This window comes from Mastomys coucha, unplaced genomic scaffold (genome assembly GCF_008632895.1).
Source record: "Mastomys coucha isolate ucsf_1 unplaced genomic scaffold, UCSF_Mcou_1 pScaffold15, whole genome shotgun sequence".
In the NCBI taxonomy this organism is placed as follows: domain Eukaryota; kingdom Metazoa; phylum Chordata; class Mammalia; order Rodentia; family Muridae; genus Mastomys; species Mastomys coucha.
The window spans coordinates 107,265,353-107,283,402 of NW_022196897.1; the positions used below are offsets into that span (position 1 = coordinate 107,265,353).

Sequence of the window (18,050 nt, forward strand, 5' to 3'; positions counted from 1 at the left end):
GCCTCAAACTCAGAAATCCACCTGCCTCTGCCTCCCAAGTGCTGGGACTAAAGGCGTGTGCCACCACCTCCTGGCTATTTCTCACATGTTTTTATGGCATAATTATTTCTTCATTTGTTTTACAGAAGAACCCATGCTTGTTTCCTGTCTCTCCTAAGAAGGGCTTATCTTTTTCTTGGATTTGAGATTGATTAGTTACTTCCGGTCCCTAGTATTCTGTTGTTTTCAAGAAAGTCTTAATTCTTTTGTAATTCACCCAAGTTTTCTGTTGTTGTCTGTATTGGACTGGAGCAGTTTAATTATCTGCTTTCTGTAGGTGAGGCAGAACTCATAGCAGAATTGACCATTTCCCTTTCTAGAATTACAGCTTTAAGTCTAACTTTTTTTTCCCTCTTGCCTTCAAGTTGTCTTCTGATTTAGATAAAGGAAAGGGTTCAAGTTGGCCAGATTAAATAGTAAAGAAAGAAAACAATGCCTCTTTGGCCTTGGATGCATTTTCCTCTTAAGAACCTTAAAGCTGTGTGGTTCTGTAGAACAGTCTGGCCTCGGAGCTGCCTCTGTCTCTAGAATGTTGGGGTTAAGAGATTGGCCACCTTGTCTGCTGCTGACATTTCATTTTTAATTCAGTCAATTAGTGGTCTCAGATGAGGGTCGTTCTATATTCTGGATATCATTTCCTTAAGATAAATAATTTGTACACATTTTTTTCATACATGTGCATGCTGAGATATGCATGTGGAGATTAGAGGACAATTTATGAGACTCATCTCCCACCATGTGGGTCCTGAAGATTGAACTCAGACTGTGTTTTTACTAATTGGTGCACCTTACTGGACCTTGGGTTGCTTTTTGAGTTTGTACATAAGGTTCTTGGTATACAAATATTTTCAATTTTGATGTCTGATTTATTCTTTTTTGAGATGAGCTTTTATGTATCCCAGGCTGGCCTTTTGCTCACAGAGCTGTCTTCCTCTGCCTCCTGAGTAGTGAGATTAAAGCTGTTAAAGTATGGCTAGGTCATTAGACTTTGGGGGATGCAAGGATGTTTTTGTTTTTGTTTTTATCCCCTGAGCCATCTTCCAAGTCTCCCTGTACCCAGATTTTGGATTTTTCTGTGTAGTTATTTTATGGGTTAACTTCTTTCACAAGTGTGTTAATCAACAACACCGTTTTTGTTTTTCTTTCTAAATAATTTTTTTGAATGTATGTTTTGTTTACATGTGTCTGAACACCATGTTTTTGGGCTAATACTTTGGCTTGAAGAGGCTGTCAGATCCCCTGGATGGAGTTACAGATGTTTGTGAGCCTCCATGTGAGTGATGGGAATTTAAACTGAATTTAAACTTATTGCTCTCTGGAAGACCAGGCTGGCCTCAAACTCAGAAATCCACTTGCCTCTGCCCCTCAAGTGCTGGGATTAAAGGCAGTGCCACTACTGCCCAGCTTAAGACTGAACTCTTATCAAGACGATTCTCTCTCTCTCTCTCTCTCTCTCTCTCTCTCTCTTTCTCTCTCTCTCATTACTCTCACGTGGTTATTGGTTTTTAGAATTGTGTTTATGAAATTCACTCATCAAGTGATGGGTTTTCCTCTTAAGGTCTAAAGGACAAAACCCTTCCCTACCTTGTTTACTATTGTCTCAGTGCTTACCTAGCTTGGGGTCTCATATTAACTGCTCAATAAGTATTTGTATAGTAAGTGAATGACTAAGTGTGATTTTGACATATGGAGAGGTAGCACAGTTTTGGAAAGATTGTGCACTATGTTTGGCGTTACTCAATTTTCTAGGAGGCAATATCTCATATGTTGAAATTATTTGGTACAATGCCGGCCAGGCAGTGGTGGCGCACGCCTTTAATCCCAGCACTTGGGAGGCAGAGGCAGGCGGATTTCTGAGTTCAAGGCCAGCCTGGTCTACAGAGTGAGTTCCAGGACAGCTAGGGCTACAGAGAAACCCTGTCTCAAAAAACAAAACAAACAAAAAACAATGCCTTTTACTTACAAATGTTAGTTTTTTATTTCAGTTCTCTTAGAGATCTGGGCTCTTTTAAAGAAATAGATTAATAACTTGTGTTATTTTTCTCCTACAGGTTTACATGTGGCACCCTTAAAAGATGAAGCTGAGAACACGGAAGGCTTCTCAGCAGTCCAGTCCAATCCAAACACAGCGCACTGCCAGAGCAAAAAGGAAATACTCAGAGGTTGATGATAGCTTGCCTTCGGGAGGAGAAAAAACATCAAAGAATGAAACCGGCTTATTATCTTCAATTAAAAAGTTCATTAAAGGAAGCACACCCAAGGTGATACTTTAACCTCACACCTATGTAAAACACATCATGCCTAGGTTGTTATATTAATAGAACCCATTTTAGGGAATAATACACATTTTGGTCTTCAGAAATATTACATGTGAGGTAGTTAATGAAAGTCCAAGACAAACATAACATTGAATTAAGTCATTTAGCTTTCTGCCATGGTTATTGTTTTGTTTTTGTTTTTTTGAGACAGGGTTTCTCTGTGTGCTGTTTTGGCTGTCCTGGAACTAGCTCTGTAGACCAGGCTGGCCTTGAACTCTCAGAGATCCACCTGCCTCTGCTTCTGAGTGCATTAGGATTAAAGTTGTGTGCCTCCACCTCCTGATAGTCGTTTTGTGTTTCTGAGACAGGTTCTTGCTATATAGCCCCGTGTGGTCAAGTATTTGCTAACAAGTTAGCACAGGCTAACTTCCTGGCTATATATAGCGGTCTTATAGCGGTCTTCCTGGCTTAACTTCCTGACACATGACCTGATTACAGGTTCATGCCTTCTGGCTTTCAGCATGGTGTTATGGAAAACAGAAGAGGATTTTCTTCATTGCTTTGAGTTATTGAAGAAAACATTTAGTAGTGTAGTGCAGTGGGTATAGCAGCAATAAAATAACTATGCACAGCTGAAACATTAAAGGAAAGAATGACTTCTGAACAGGTAGTATATGTTTACATTGATATGGATTGTCATAAGTGATTTACGAAGTTGGTGTTCTCAGACTCTTTTCAGACTAGAGGGTACAAAGTGGAAAATCAGTTTTAGAAACTTTAATGTTTTCTGTAAATGTGCATTGTTAATTTATGATGTTGATTTCATTATGGCTGTTTATGACTTTGTTTTGTGTTTTTGAGACAGATATTCTGAAAAATAGCAAAACAATCATTTTCTTGCCTTGTTCACAGTGATAGGTTTGGTTATAGGTAACAAATCCTTTTTAATTTTTTGAGATTTTTATTTTATGTGTATGGGTGCTTTGCCTCTGTGTGTGTGTGTGTGTGTGTGTGTGTGTGTGGACACACATATATATATGCATATATATATACACACACACACACACACATATACACATCTGCACTACAGTGTACTTATGGAGGTCAGAAGAGGCATTGGATGCCCTGGAACTGAAGTTACAGTTTTCAGCTACTATGTGGGTGCTGAGAATTGAACCAGCTCTTTTTTGGAAGGGCATTCACTGTTCTTAAACACAGCCATCTCTTTGAAAGTCTCTTCCTTCAGTTATGATCTTATTTTAGAATAAAGCTTCAGCATATGAGTACTAGCTCCCTCCCTCATTTTTAGTTTTTAAGAGATTTTTTGAGTCATGGTCTCAGTATAGCTCTGTCTCCTGGAACTCAGCTGTACTATAAGCTGTACTCTACAGAGACCACCTGCCTCTGCATCCTGAGCTCTGGGTCTCACTGTATAATCTTGGCTGGCTTACCTAGACAAGACATCTTCCTAGTCATGCCTCCTGGGTGCTGGGATTAAAGGTTATGCTGCCACCCTGGGCTCTCCTCCCCCATTGTTAACCTGTAACAAAGTACATCTCAATCTGTTTCAAACCCATATTTTGGTCCAAAGACTCAATACTTCTCTGATTTCAGAATTTTAAAACTGTTAGCAAGAACACTCAGAAATTATTTTCATATAGCCTTTCTGCTTTTAGTTCAAAGAGATTTCTAATATTATATTTGAAGTGAAAGCTTCAGCTTTGAAATGAAATGTTGAAATATTTGTATCACATTAAAAGCATGTTTATCAATCTCCTAATTATGATCTATAGAAGGAAATATTTTTATATTATATATGCAAAATAAACCTCACTATAGATAAGACACACATTACTGAGGATTGAGCCCAGGGCATTATGCAGTCTAGGTAAGCACTTTACCACTGACTTACTCCCTCAGCCTCCCTGCTTTTTACTTTTTAAAGACAAGTTCTCATGTCATAGCCCAAACTCATCTGATACTCAAAGCAATCCTCCTGCCTCAACCTCCAGAGTACCATGATTGTAAAGAGTGACCATACTCAATTTTTAGCTCTGAATATTGTAATGGACTCTGATTTTTTTTTCAAATTTTTAAAAGATGATCATAAAACTTTAAATTGATTTCATGATGGATTTATGTCTCAATCTAAAAAAAATTATTAGATCAATTTTGTTTGTTTTGTTTTGAAACAGTCTCTAAAAGTTCTGGCTGGAATGGAACTCAATATAAACCAGGCTGACCTTAAACTCAGAGAGATTCACCTGTTTTTGCCTCCCAAGTGTTGAGATTCAAGGCATGTACTATCATGCCTGGCATTATATAGTAATACTGTAATCCTTAGACTGAAATAAGCCATGATACCATAATAAACATTTTATTGTTTATTAATTGCATGCATATGTACATGTGTGGATGTATATGTCTACAATACATGTGTGAAAGTCAGGATAACTGTGAGAGTCAGGTCTCTCATTATTATGAGTCCCAAGGATCCAAGGCAAGTTGGCACGTTGGCAGCAGGAACCTTTATCTGGCCCAGGAATAAGGAGCAAATAATCTTTTCTTTTCTTTCTGTAACAGAGTCTCATGTAGCTTAGTCTCACCCCAGCCTGTGTGTATCAGAGGATGACCATGAACTCCTGATTCTTCAGCCTCTACCTTCCAGCTGCTGGGCTTATCACGTTTCTTATGGGATACTAGGGATCAAAGCCAGGGCCTTGTTCATGCTAGATAAATACTGAGCTTCTTTTTTGAGACTGTTGTTTCAGCTTGGCTGACTAACCCAGGCTGGTCTTGAACTCATAAGCAGTCTTCTTGATTCAGTCTCTAGAAGTGTGAGATTACAGACATGACGAGCCACACCAAGCTTAGTCATGAATTAATTAAGTAGAGATGGAGAAGAAGTTCTCTCTCCTCATCTCCAACCACACATGATTACTTCATGTTACAGAGACACTTCCCTTTGGATCAGCTTTTGTTTTGATTATGCCCTAAATTCAGATTCATTACAAAATATTTATCTTTATGCCTATATTATGTTTTCTTTTATACTGTTTTTTGTTTTCTATTTCTTTTTTTTTGTTTGTTTTATTTTCCAGACAGGGTTTCTCTGTATACCTCTGACTGTCCTGGAGCTCACTCTGTAGACCAGGCTGGCCTCGAACTCAGAAATCCATCTGCCTCTGACTCCCAAGTGCTGGGATTAAAGGCATGCGCCATCACCGCCCAACTTCTTTTTTGTTTTCTTAAATTGAGGTCTTAATATATATCAGGCTGACCTCAAATAGTCTTCCTGCTTTAGCCCCTCAAATGCTGGTGTTTGCAGGTCTGTCCACTAAGTCAGCCTTTCTGTGGTCTGTGTTCTGTGAGGAATCTTGGGGGAAACAGAAGTACTTGAACTTTTATTTCAAAATTTATTTTATGATTGTAGGGGTTTTTTTATAATTCAGTATAACTTTTAGAATTAGTTTAGATTATTAAAAGGCTGCCACTGCTATTATAATAAATTCTGTACATCATTGACTTCATTGAATGTGTAGATCATATATTGAGGGTAGACATCTTAATATGGAGTCTGTCAATTCATGATGATGATAATTTGAGCCAGGCACAGTGGTGAGTACCTGTAGTCCCACTGCTTGTAAGACTGAGGCAGGAGGAGGATGGCCTGGGAACACAGTGAGACTGAGGTAGGAGGAGGATGGCCTGGGAACACAGTGAGACTGAGGTAGGAGGAGGATGGCCTGGAGAACACAGTGAGACTTGGGTATTTTGAGGAAGTAAAAAATGAAGCATAGTGCTGCGTTCTAATATTCTCTAACGTGGGCTACATAGCAAGGCCTCATCTTAATAAAGAAAACAACTACAGAAAAGACTTGAGTGATGAAGGCAAGAATAGAAAGCTAGCCTCAGATACATAGCAAGCCAGCTGGGACTACATGAGCTTGTTGTCTTCAGGAGGAAAAAATAGAGAGGAGTCATGTATAGTGGGTGATATGTACATTTGTGTAATCCTTGATACAGGAGGATTGTCACGAGTTCTAGACCCATCCTTGGCTATAAAGTAAGTACCTATTGAGCTAGCTAGAACTCAGTAGGAAAACTCTTTGTCTCAAAAATTTCAAAACTAACCATCTAAACAGCTACAAAATTCTAAGTAGAATTAAAAAGTGCTCTGCTACTGAGTTATTCTAGCCCAGTGGAATTAATCTTATTTTTTCTGAAGAATATGGAAGTCTTGCTCTATTTCCACCAATTTTATTACTAGGTATTTGATGTTTTATAATGCTTTTAACTTTGTTTTTAGTATTTATTTTGGAGATAGGGTCTCACTGTATAGCTCTGACTGGCCAGGAACTTGTCGTCAGACTTGGGTGGTCTTGAACTCATAGAGATTCACCTGCTTCTGTTTTTTGAGTACTGTGAATAAAGATGTACATCATGTTGCCTAGCAAGTGCTTTTTATATTTTTTTACATATCTTTTAAAGATTTATTTATTTATTATATGTAAGTACACTGAAACTGTCTTCGGACACCCCAGAAGAGAGCATCCGATCTCAATACAGATGGTTGTGAGCCACTATATGGTTGCTGAGAATTGAACTATATTTTAAAACAAATGTTTTATTCTTTAATTGTATGAATGTTTTGTCTGCATGATTTTCTGTACTACTTTCATGCAGTGCCTGCTAAATCTGATCTTCCTGGAACTGGAGTTATTGATGGTTGTGAATCACCATGTGGGTACTTGGAATTGGAGGCTGGGCCTCTGGAAGAGCAACCACTGCTCTTAACCACTGAGCCATCTGTCTAGCCCCTTATAATACAAATACTTTTAAAAGCTCAACTGTGTAGTTGTTTGCTGCTAATATAAAATTTAGTTTTGAGGACTGGAAAGATGGTTGAATAGTTAGGGCACATCATTTACCTTTATTAGGTTCTGGGGATTGAACTCTGGTCATCAGGCTTAGCAGCAGGTACATCTACTCTCTGAGCTACTTTGCCAGCCTATGTTTTCTTTTTCTATTTTGATGCAAAAGGGAAATTATAATTATTGCCATTTACAATACTAGGTTTTGCCTTTAAAATATAACTGGGCTGGAGAGATAGCAGTAAGAGCACTTGTTGCTCTTGCAGAGGAACTGGGTTTGGTTCTTACCATCCACATGGCAACTCACAACTGTCTTTAACTGTTGTTAAAGATAGATTTTTACCCAGTGCTTGGGAGGCAGAGGCAGATGGATTTCTGAGTTCGAGGACAGCCTGGTCTACAGAGTGAGTTCCAGGACAGCCAGGGCCACACAGAGAAATCCTGTCTGGAAAAACAAAACAAAAGAAAGATAGTTTTTGTTTTTTGGTTGTTTTTCTGCCTGCATGGATACTAGGCATACATGTCCAGACACACCTGTGGTGTGCATGAAATAAAAAAGTTTGGGTGATGGAGAGATGTTTCAGTGGTTAAGAGCACTTATTGCTCTTGCAGAGAACCTAGGTTTGGTTCCTAGCATCCACATAACTCAAAACTCTAACTGTAGATCCAGGGGACACCCTCTTATGGCCTCCATAGCCTCCTGCATGCATATGATGCATTAATACTCATGAAGGCCCACACACATTTATTTTATCAGCTAAAATATATATAGTCACCCTTTAGAAAATTCATAGTGGTATATATTTTATTATATTTTGTGTATGTGTGCCTATGTGGTAAGTGAGTACCATCAACCTACTCCCCTACCAGTGTTCAGTGTACAGCTTGCTAGAGTTAGTTTTCTCCTTCCATCATATGGACTGTAGGGTTGAACTCTAGAACATCAGGATTGGTTCACCTGCATTTTTACCCGCCATGTCATCACATTCATCATCATTACTGTTGATTTATTTTAACTTTCTGTGTATGAGTATTTTGCCTGCATGTATGTCTGTGCACTATTTGTGTACCTGGTGCCCATGCAGGCCAGAAGAGGATCTCGGATCCCCTGGAACTGGAGTTGCAGATGGTTGTGAGCTGTCATGTGGGTACTGGGTATCAAACCCTGGTCCTCTGGAAAAGCAGCCAGTTCTCTTAACCAATAAACCCTTAATTACTGTAGGTTTTTAAAGAGTTACTTGTATTATTTTCATTTATGTGTATGCATGTGTGCATGTTTATTATAGGTATGTGGCATGCCTCCAGAGGATAGATGATGTGTCAGATCTTTCCTGAGTTGGATTTTTCAAGAAGTCATGAGCTGTCTGACATGGGTGCTGGGAACCAAAATTGGGTTCTTTGGAAGAGCAGCCTGTGCTCCTAACTGCTGAGTCATCTCTTCAGCTCCTTTGCTACTATATCTTAAAAGTACCTCAAAGGAGCTGATGAGATGCTCTGTGTAGAGGTGCTTGCCAGGAAGAGTTACTCCCAGTGCTATCCTTTGACCTCCAGCCACACACATACTACCTACATGCACACATACACAATTGTAAATTTTTTTAAAGTACCCAAAAGAAGAAAAAACTGAAGCAATGAACCAAGGTAGATGAGAATGTTGTGTATATAAATGGGGTATCATTTGTAATTTGAAAAATCTAATCTTTATTCAATGGCTTTAGTTTGTGTTAACTAAACTAGGAACTATAACGTAGAGCACTATCATAGTATTATGGGAAATGACTAATGCAGTAATGACTCTGGAAAGTTTTACAGATGAGAAAAGTAAGTCAAAGAAATGCTTGGAAGTATATTTTATTTAATTTTATTTGTTTATGTATATGAGTGCTTTGCCCTTATATATGTATGTATGCCTGGTTCCTGTGAAGGTCAGAAGAAGGTGTTGGATACCCTGGAACCATGTGGGTGCTGGGAATAGAAACTGGGTCCTCTACAAGAGCAAAAACTGCTCTTCACTACTGAGTCATCCATCTCTCTAGCTCCCTTAGCAGTATATTTTCCTCAGTCATGCATAAAGAGTAGTATAAACAGGCCATGTGGCCATAGCTCAAGTACTGCAATGAATAGAGTGCTAGGTATGAAGTTGGGTGTTGCAGGTTTGGGGCAGTCTGAATACCAGCAGATTCTGTAGGGCTTTCATTCTAGAGGTAACAGAAATGAGCTTTGTTGTTTAGAATCATTTTTGAAATAAAAGTTGGCTGAAAATCCAGAGCATATTGTAAAGTTCAGTTATTTCAGGAGCATGGGAAATTTAGGAGCCTTGAGAAATCTTGAGCTATCATTATAATCGTGTAGAATAACTATATCAACACTTTAAACACTGTCAATCACTCTTCAGTGTTAATTGCATTTTGTTTCTTTGGTATATGAAAAACAGGAGAAAGTATGTATTATATTTCATTTAAAATGAAAAGCAGAATAAGTATGCTCAATGAATCTTTTCCTATTATATCTTAAGGAAGAGAGAGAAAATCCTTCAAAGCGGAGTAGAATTGAACGTGATATAGATAATAATTTAATCACATCAACACCAAGAACTGGAGAAAAGCCTGACAAACAGTTGTCTCGAGTAAGACGGAAAAGTCCAGTCAATGGAGGTTTGTTTATGTTTTGATGCTATCTGTCCTTTCAGTATGAAGTCTGTCTCACCTGCTGTGGTCTTTGGGGGGTACTGGGGAGACCACCACCACCTCAGAGGAGAAGGGGAAGGGGAAAGATTATGGGAGGGAGTGATCAGAATGTAAAGTGAATAAGTAAAAAAGAAACAGGCTTTGAGGCTGGGCATGGCAGGCCAGTACCTGCATTCAGGAGGCAGAGGACAGAGAGTTCAAGGCCAGGCAACAAATCAAGATCCTATCTCAAAAAACAACAACAAAACATTTGGAGCTATTTTTCCTTCGTTTTTATAATCTATTTGTGTGCTAAATATTAAAGAATCAAGTGAAATTAAAAATTATCTTCCTAAATTTTTTACTTTTATGAATTAAAATGAGTAAAGGGAGAATACTAGATATACATTATTTACCATACAGTGTAAATGGACGGGGGCTAGTGGTAGTGTACCTGCATAGCATGCTCCTTTCCAACACCAAGAAAGGTAAATGGATCAATATTATGGCAATTTAGTTGATATTATATATACAACTTTGTGGATCAAATTATATTTATTTACTTGACATTCATTAGAGATAGATATCAGGAAAAGTCTGAAATAACCAATGTACCAATAATGTAAACAGCAGGAAGCTTGTGTCTGTATATTGAAATTAGTAACTTGTTTGCTTGCTTACATGCATCTTCTTTATTTTCTGTTGTTCTGTGCTGATTTGAAACCTCTCCAGCTATTTAACTTTAGATGTAAATCAACGTTGAAAAAACTCAGTGAATGTTAATGTTTATAAATGTTGTAAGTACATTAAAATCATTTGATGTATAAGAAATTGGCCTCAGGATTCCTTTGCTAAGCACTCATGAATAATAATTAATGTAAGTCTACACAAAATACTTTGGGAGGAAAGAATTTTTAAAATGGTTTATAGCTCATACCTGAAATGCAGTGTTTTCTAGACATTACTTTTTTTTTTCTCTTTCTTTCTTAGAAGCTGGTAGTTATGAAATGACAAATCAACATATAAAGCAAAATGGAAAATTAGAAGATAATCCTTGTTCAGGTAGTCCTCCAAGGACTACATTGTTGGGGACCATATTTTCGCCTGTCTTCAACTTTTTTTCACCAGCAAATAAAAATGGTAAGTAAAACCCATTTCTTTAGACAGTTAAACATTAACTACAATTATAATTTTCTATATTTTAAAGATCTTTTTGAGCTGGGCATAGTGGCACATCTCCTGAATTTGAAGCCAGCCTGGTCTACACAAAGTAACCGTATCTTAAAAAAAAGACATACACACCCCCCAAAAAACAAAACAAACAAAAAAAAAACCTTTGGTTTTACGTCATATTTTGTCAGAGAGGAGGCAGAGATAAGCATTAAAGAGACACACCTTGAGCGTGTAATACTTGAATTTGGAAGCTCAATACCATTGAGTTAGAAGACTAAAATGGATAGTTTGAAAGGTGGCAATAAGTGTAGAGGTCTATGAAGATTTTTTTAAAGATTTATTTATTTTTTATGTGTATGAGTACATGGTAGCTGTACAGATGGCCATGAGCCATCATGTGGCTGCTGGGAATTGAACTCAGGACGGCCCTGTTCTCTCCGGCCCCAGCTCACTCTGGTGTAATATACTGTAGCTGTGTTTACGGATGGTTGTGAGCCACCATGTGGTTGCTGGGAATTGAACTCAGGACCTTTGGAAGAGCAGTCAGTGCTCTTATCCACTGAGCCATCTTGCCAGCACCTGAAGATTTTAATGTAAAAAAAAAACAAAAACAAAGAAGTCACATAGCTCAAAGGAATTGTTTGTATCTCTGAAGCCAAGCATATTCTTATGTTTAAGAACAAAGGTCTGATAGTGAGAGATTGAAGAGAGGCATGAAAACTAAGCAAGGCTGTTGAGTGAGCTGGGGTCAGAAGAGCAGGTAGAGGTAGGGAACTCCCACAGAAGCACCATAGGGAAATTTTGTACTGAGACTGGAAGGAAGAAGCTGAAAAGGAGAGTGAGTACAGATGTTGGCAAAGCAGTGCACTCCACTACATGGCAAAGTAGGAACTGTGGGTTAGACTTATGTAACTAAGAGTATGTTGGCAATAGTATATGTTAGGTGGAAGCAAAGAACTACATAGTAAAAAAACATTAAGCCCAAAAGTAGTATTGTTTTTGTCTTTATTCTTTGGTTTGCCGATTAGTGAAAGATCAGTTAACTGGTGGCAGTGTATTTTAGATAAGTGTGTATTAAGAGTTAGGAGAATGGCTGGGCAGTGGTGGCACACGCCTTTAATCCCAGCACTTGGGAGGCAGAGACAGGTGCATTTCTGAGTTCTTGGACAGCCAGGGCTACACAGAGAAACCCTGTCTCAAAAAAAGAAAGAAAGAAAGAGTTGGGGGTTGGGTATCAGGTTAGGAGAGGGGTTAATATTAAAGCACCAAGGGAAGAGGAGTATTGTATAAGGAAATTGAGATACTGGAAGTTGATTTTGTTATTTTTGTTTAAAATTATACTTGAAGGAAGAAATAGTATTTCATAGTGGGAGAAGAATTGGGTAATTCTTTATTCTGTGTTACTTAAAAAGAATCTTATTGAGAAATTAATCATGTCTTCAAAAATTAATATTATGTCTTTTAAAAATGATTTAATCTTGGGTTTCTTAGTAAAAGGATTCTGATTGTTAGAAATCATTTAGACTGTTCTTGGATAACATTTCTCTGGTTGAAAATTGCAGCTGCCATCATGGCTAGAAGGCTTAGTGTATTTGAACTGGAAGATGGAGAGCTAATGTTTTTCAAATGACTCATACATGGTACTTTAATGGAAAGTTCTGAATTGTAGTTATTATTTGACTTAGGAGGTGTTTGCAAACTATTTGAGAACTAAACAAAAACTTTATTCATAAATATTATGTTGCTAGGCCTGGTGACATAGACCTGTCTGTAATCCCAAGCTACTGGGAAGGCTCAGGCAGGAAGATTGAATGAATTTTCAAGCACTGACTGAATATTTAGTGATACCTTGCCTTAAAAATTGAGTAGAGATTGAGGGTACAGCTCAGTGGCAGAGAGCTCAATGCCTATTACTGAAAGACAAAAAAATCCTGCCAGGCAGTGGTGGTGCATGCTTTTAAACCCAGCACTTGGGAGGCAGAAGCAGGCGGATTTCTGAGTTCGAGGCCAGCCAGGGCTACACAGAGAAACCCTGTCTTGAAAAACAACAACAAAAACAAACAAACAAACAAAAAATCCTTATTCCCTATTGTTTACTGACGTTTTTATAGATAATTTCAAACAGTGGTACCCTCAGTTTAGCTTTTGTATGAGTAATCTAAAAAATAAATCATAATGGTGTTTGCATTTAACTTTTTTAAATATTTGTGCTTTGAAGTAATTCATGGTTTGTTGATAAACAATTCTAGGGACGTCGGGCTCAGATTCCCCTGGACAGGCTGTGGAAGCTGAGGAGATAGTGAGACAACTTGACATGGAGCAGGTGGATGAAATTACTACCAGCACTACATCACCTAATGGAGCGGCTTACTCAAATCAAGCAGTTCAAGTGAGGCCATCACTAAATAATGGTTTAGAAGAAGCAGAAGAAGCAGTTACCAGGGATATCCCACCCCTTACAGGTGAAGAAAATACTCCCTTAACACATTTTATGAATGGTTATAAAAACACAATATTTAGTATTTTTTAAATGGCTAGATTGAATGCTTAAGTTTTTCTTACTTGATGTTAAAAAGACTGAACAAGATTTGTCCCTGAATCCTGTCATTATATGCAATAGCCTTAGACCTTTAAGACTAAAGTAGCTGTAGAGAGAGGCAGTCTCATACCTTTAGATTACTTTGATTCATAAGTGGAGACCTACCCCCTTTCCCAGAAGAGATTCTTCCATTATCCCAAGCTTTGCATCTTAATTTTGGTCTTTATGAAGTTCTAACTAAACTGTTACATTCCTGAAGTAGTTGACGTTGAAATATGGACACAAGATCTGAATCTATTACTTCTAAGAACTGTGGCACATGATCATAAAAAGTGCAAGATCTGATTGTGTTTGGCCATTTTCATTACATAGCTCTGGTTGTCCTGCTGTGTAGATCAAGCTGGCTTCAAACTCAAAAGATCCACTTGCCTCTGCCTCTGAGTGCTACCATGTCTTTCTGTGTTCGGTTGTTTAAAAAGAACTATGGGACTGAGGACTGGCTTGTTAGTAGAGGGCCTTGTTAGCATGTGATGCCATCTATTCCATCCACATCACTAAGTATCAAATAAAATAAGTATAATTATGAAATCTCTTAAAGTATAACTTAGTAGTACTAGTATGAAATAAAAAACAAAAATAGGGCCGCGCGGTGGTGGCGCACACCTTTAGTCCCAGCACTTGGGAGGCAGAAGCAGGGGGATTTCTGAGTTCGAGGCCAGCCTGGTCTACAGAGTGAGTTCCAGGACAGTCGGGGCTACACAGAGAAACACTGTCTCGAAAAAAACAAACAAACAAACAAAAAAACAAAAATAGAAGAAACATATGCTTTAAATTAATCACCTAAAAGTAACATGCTCCAAACTTTTATTAAGTTTATTGGATTATTAACATTGCTTTTTATTATTGAGATTAACAAGTGAATTACCAATATTGGGAACAGAAGCAAGATAAGGAGTTAGAACAGGTGAGTCTGAAGCCAGCCTGTTCTGCATAGCCAGCTTTATGCCAGCCAGGGATACATAGAGATACCCTGTCTCAAAACAATAAAATTAAAAATTTAGGTAGTTGATTCTTTATTGTAATATTTGAGAATGACTTGATTGTGGAGATATATATATATATGTATATATATATATATACATATACATATATGCTGGTTACTTTTTTCTTTCTATTTTTGTTGTTGTTGTTGGTTTTTAATGTTATGTTTTTGAGACATGGTTTCTTTGTGTAGTCCTGGCTGTTCTGGAACTGTGTAGACCAAGCTGGCCTCTAACTCAGGTTTTTCTTTGTTTCTTGAGTTCTGGGATCAAAGGCATACACCATCATGCCTAGCCAAAGACTTAAAACATAAAATCCTGCTTCAGCTTCCTGCTGCTTGTTACTACCACTCCCAACTACAGTGATTTTTGTGATGGGAATATTTGACACAGATGACTAAGATAGACTCCTTGACTATGAACTTTGTATGATCAAATTAAAGAGCCAAATACAGAAAAATTGTGATAGTATAGTAGCAAGTGCACATTGTGGGTATTCTGAAATGTTAAGAAAAGACGACAGAAGATGACTGACTTCATCTCTTACAGGAGGCTGAGGCAGATAGATCTCCATTGTGGGTTCAAAGTCAGCCTGATCTACATAGTGAGTTCCAGGACCACAGAGACACTTTCAAAATCAAAATAAATAAAGTATATAAATAAGCAGATAAGTCAGTAGTGTTAATAAAAAGGTAACTAGGAATGATAAAAATGCTTTTTGGGGGATATGGTTTGAAGACAGGGTTTCTCTGTGTGGCCCTGATATGCTGGAACTTGCTCTGTAGATCAGGCTGGCCTCGAACTCAAATCCACCTGCCTCTGTTTCCCAAGTGGCAGGACTTGAGCCTGAGGAGTTAAAGTGACTCCTGGGTAACACAGTTAGACTCTCCATCTCAAAAATAAACAACTAAAAGAGGAAAATAGCTGGACTTGATGATATACCTATAGTCCTAGCACTTAGCAATTTGTATTATTTAGACATAATTTACCTTGCAAGCAAGCACCTTTACCCTTTTCTTTAGAGTAAGCTAAAATTACCATTTTAGAAAATTCTCATTTTAATATATCTGTCAGTTGATGTGGACTTGGCTCAAATAGAGTGAACCATGGGACACAGAATATAGAATTGCTTCTGAATTATTTTGAAGTGGCAGAGTTTTTTAAAGCAGTGATTTCTATATGCACCTCTTAAACCATTTTCATTATTTTTATTTTGTTTTGTATACTTGTATTTCACCTGCATGTATGTCTTTGCACTGGTTCCTGCAAAGGCCAGAAGAGGGCATCAAACCCTCTGGAGCTGGCATTACAATAATAAACCACCACATGGGATTGGCAAACTGACTCCTGTCCTTTGCTAGAGCAGTGAGTGCTGTTAACTGCTGAGCCAGCTCTCTAGCTTCCAAGCCTTTCTTTTTATGATCATTAAAAAAAACCAAACAAACAAACTTGGAAATCCTGGACAAATGTGCATGTATTTTCTTGGGCTCATTCTTGTGCTTAGGTTTCCTTTCCTGTGTGTTCTGTTCTCATTCTCTGCTTCCTTCTCCCTTTCCATTTACTTTCCTTCTTTCAGATTTAGGTAATAGAAAAATTACATGTGTTGCTAACACCTGAAAAATCAAAAGTTTGAGGCCAACTTGATTTAATAGTGAAGACCCTTGTCTCCCACCGCCCCCATGCCCCAGGACTTGACTGCCTTTATTTTTATGCTTAAAATACATATATAAAGGGATAGTAGAGGGAGATCAGGTGAAAAGTAGACCATGCCAAAATGAATACTTGAAATCCTAGCCAGAGTTAAGACCAACAAGAAGACCCTTATCTTATACAATAAGAGCTATTAGGGCTCGAAGAGATGACTCAGTAATTGTTGGTTAGGGACACTTGCTTCTCTTGTAGAGGACCCTCGGTTCAGGTTTACAAGCATTTGTAGCTCCATTTCTAGGGGATCAAACACCATTTTCCCTAGTCATTCACATGGTACACATACGACATACGTGCATGCAAACAAAACAGTCATACAAATAAAATAAATCTAAGCAAGAAAGAAAAGCTAGGGATAGTGGGGCATTCCTATAATTGGAGCACTTGGGAAGCTGAAGCAAGAGAATTAGCAATTTGAGGCCATCCCAGGCTGCATACTGAATTCAAAGCTGACCTGGTCTACCTAGTGAGACATCTCAAAACAACAAAAACAAGACAGTAAGTAACTTTGCATCTACATACTCACACAGATGGAGAGAGGCAGTATGTGCTATGTGATATTTTTATTCACATGTACATTTTAATAATATTTAAATTAAGCTAAACCTCTCTATCTCCTTATTTTTCCCCCCGGCTTTTTGATATATAAAGTACATTTTTGTATCTGCAGTCCTGGTACAATAGCACATGAGAACTTTTTTGCTTGAAACTGTGCCTGGTGATTAGCCTCTCTCTCGTAACAGCTGCATAGTGAGCTTATGTGCTCTTTTTATCTGGCTCATTTTACTTAACATAATGCTCAAGTTGCATCTCTGTTCAGGATTATAAGGAGTGCTTGTGGGTCTTCGATTTTATTTTATCTTTTATTTTTTTATCTTTTGATTTTTCAAGACAGGGATTCTCTGTATAGCTCTGGCTGTCCTGGAATTCACTCTGTAGACCAGACTGGCCTCGAGTTGTTTGTTTTCAGAAATCTGCCTGCCTCTGCCTCTGCCTCCCAAGTGCTGGGACTAATTCGTGCACCACCACTGCCCAGCGGGTCTTCAATTTTATAACTGTATTTGGTTTGTCATCAGCATCCACTTACTGACTACATGTAAACACTGTTCAATTAGAAATTGATTGCTCTGGCATGCTTTTTATTGCAGTATAAAAAGCAACTTGGGGGTCAGGTGTGATGCCACAGCCTTTAATTCTAGGATAGCCAGGACTATATATAGAGACCCTTTCTCAAAAAAAAAAAAAAAAAACAGCCGGGTGGTGGCACACGCCTTTAATCCCAGCACTTAGGAGGCAGAGGCAGGCGGATTTCTGAGTTCGAGGCCAGCAGGCCAGCCTGGTCTACAAAGTGAGTTCCAGGACAGCCAGGGGTACACAGAGAAACCCTGTCTCGAAGAAAAACAAAGCAAAACAAAACAAAACAAAACCCAACTCAGAGCAAAAACTGAAGCAGAGGCCACACAGGAACTTTGTTACTGACTTGCTCCTCACAGCCCACTTAGCTTGCTTTATTTGGTTTTGTTTTGCTTATATAAGCCAGAACCACTTTCTCAAGAGGCACCACCCATTGTGGGATAGACACTCTTACACCAACAGTTAATCAAGAAAATCTCCATAGACTTGACTGTGTGCTGGTCTGATAGTCATTTTCTTAATTGAGATTCCCTCTTCTAAAAGGACTCTAGCTCTTGTCAGTAAAAGACTAACTAGCACACTATTTTGTTTTTTGATTTTTTGGGTTTTTTTTTTTTTTT

The 18,050-nt window shown here is 38.2% G+C and overlaps 1 protein-coding gene across 5 annotated transcripts in view; it reads left to right on the forward strand.

Annotated features, from left to right (window-relative positions):
• Window positions 1-18,050, forward strand: part of Ctdspl2 (CTD small phosphatase like 2) — a 51,952-nt gene that overhangs the window by 9,502 nt on the left and 24,400 nt on the right. For 3 of the 5 annotated variants that reach the window (XM_031371689.1, XM_031371693.1, XM_031371690.1), the window contains exons 2-5: window positions 2,091-2,300; window positions 9,687-9,825; window positions 10,828-10,977; window positions 13,260-13,472. In XM_031371689.1, coding sequence (XP_031227549.1) covers window positions 2,115-2,300; window positions 9,687-9,825; window positions 10,828-10,977; window positions 13,260-13,472 — 688 coding nt within the window. In that variant the 5' untranslated portion in view covers window positions 2,091-2,114. Of the gene's footprint in view, window positions 1-1,232; window positions 1,313-2,090; window positions 2,301-9,686; window positions 9,826-10,827; window positions 10,978-13,259; window positions 13,473-18,050 lie in introns of those variants that run through there. The other 2 variants (XM_031371691.1, XM_031371692.1) reach the window with 2 other exon arrangements.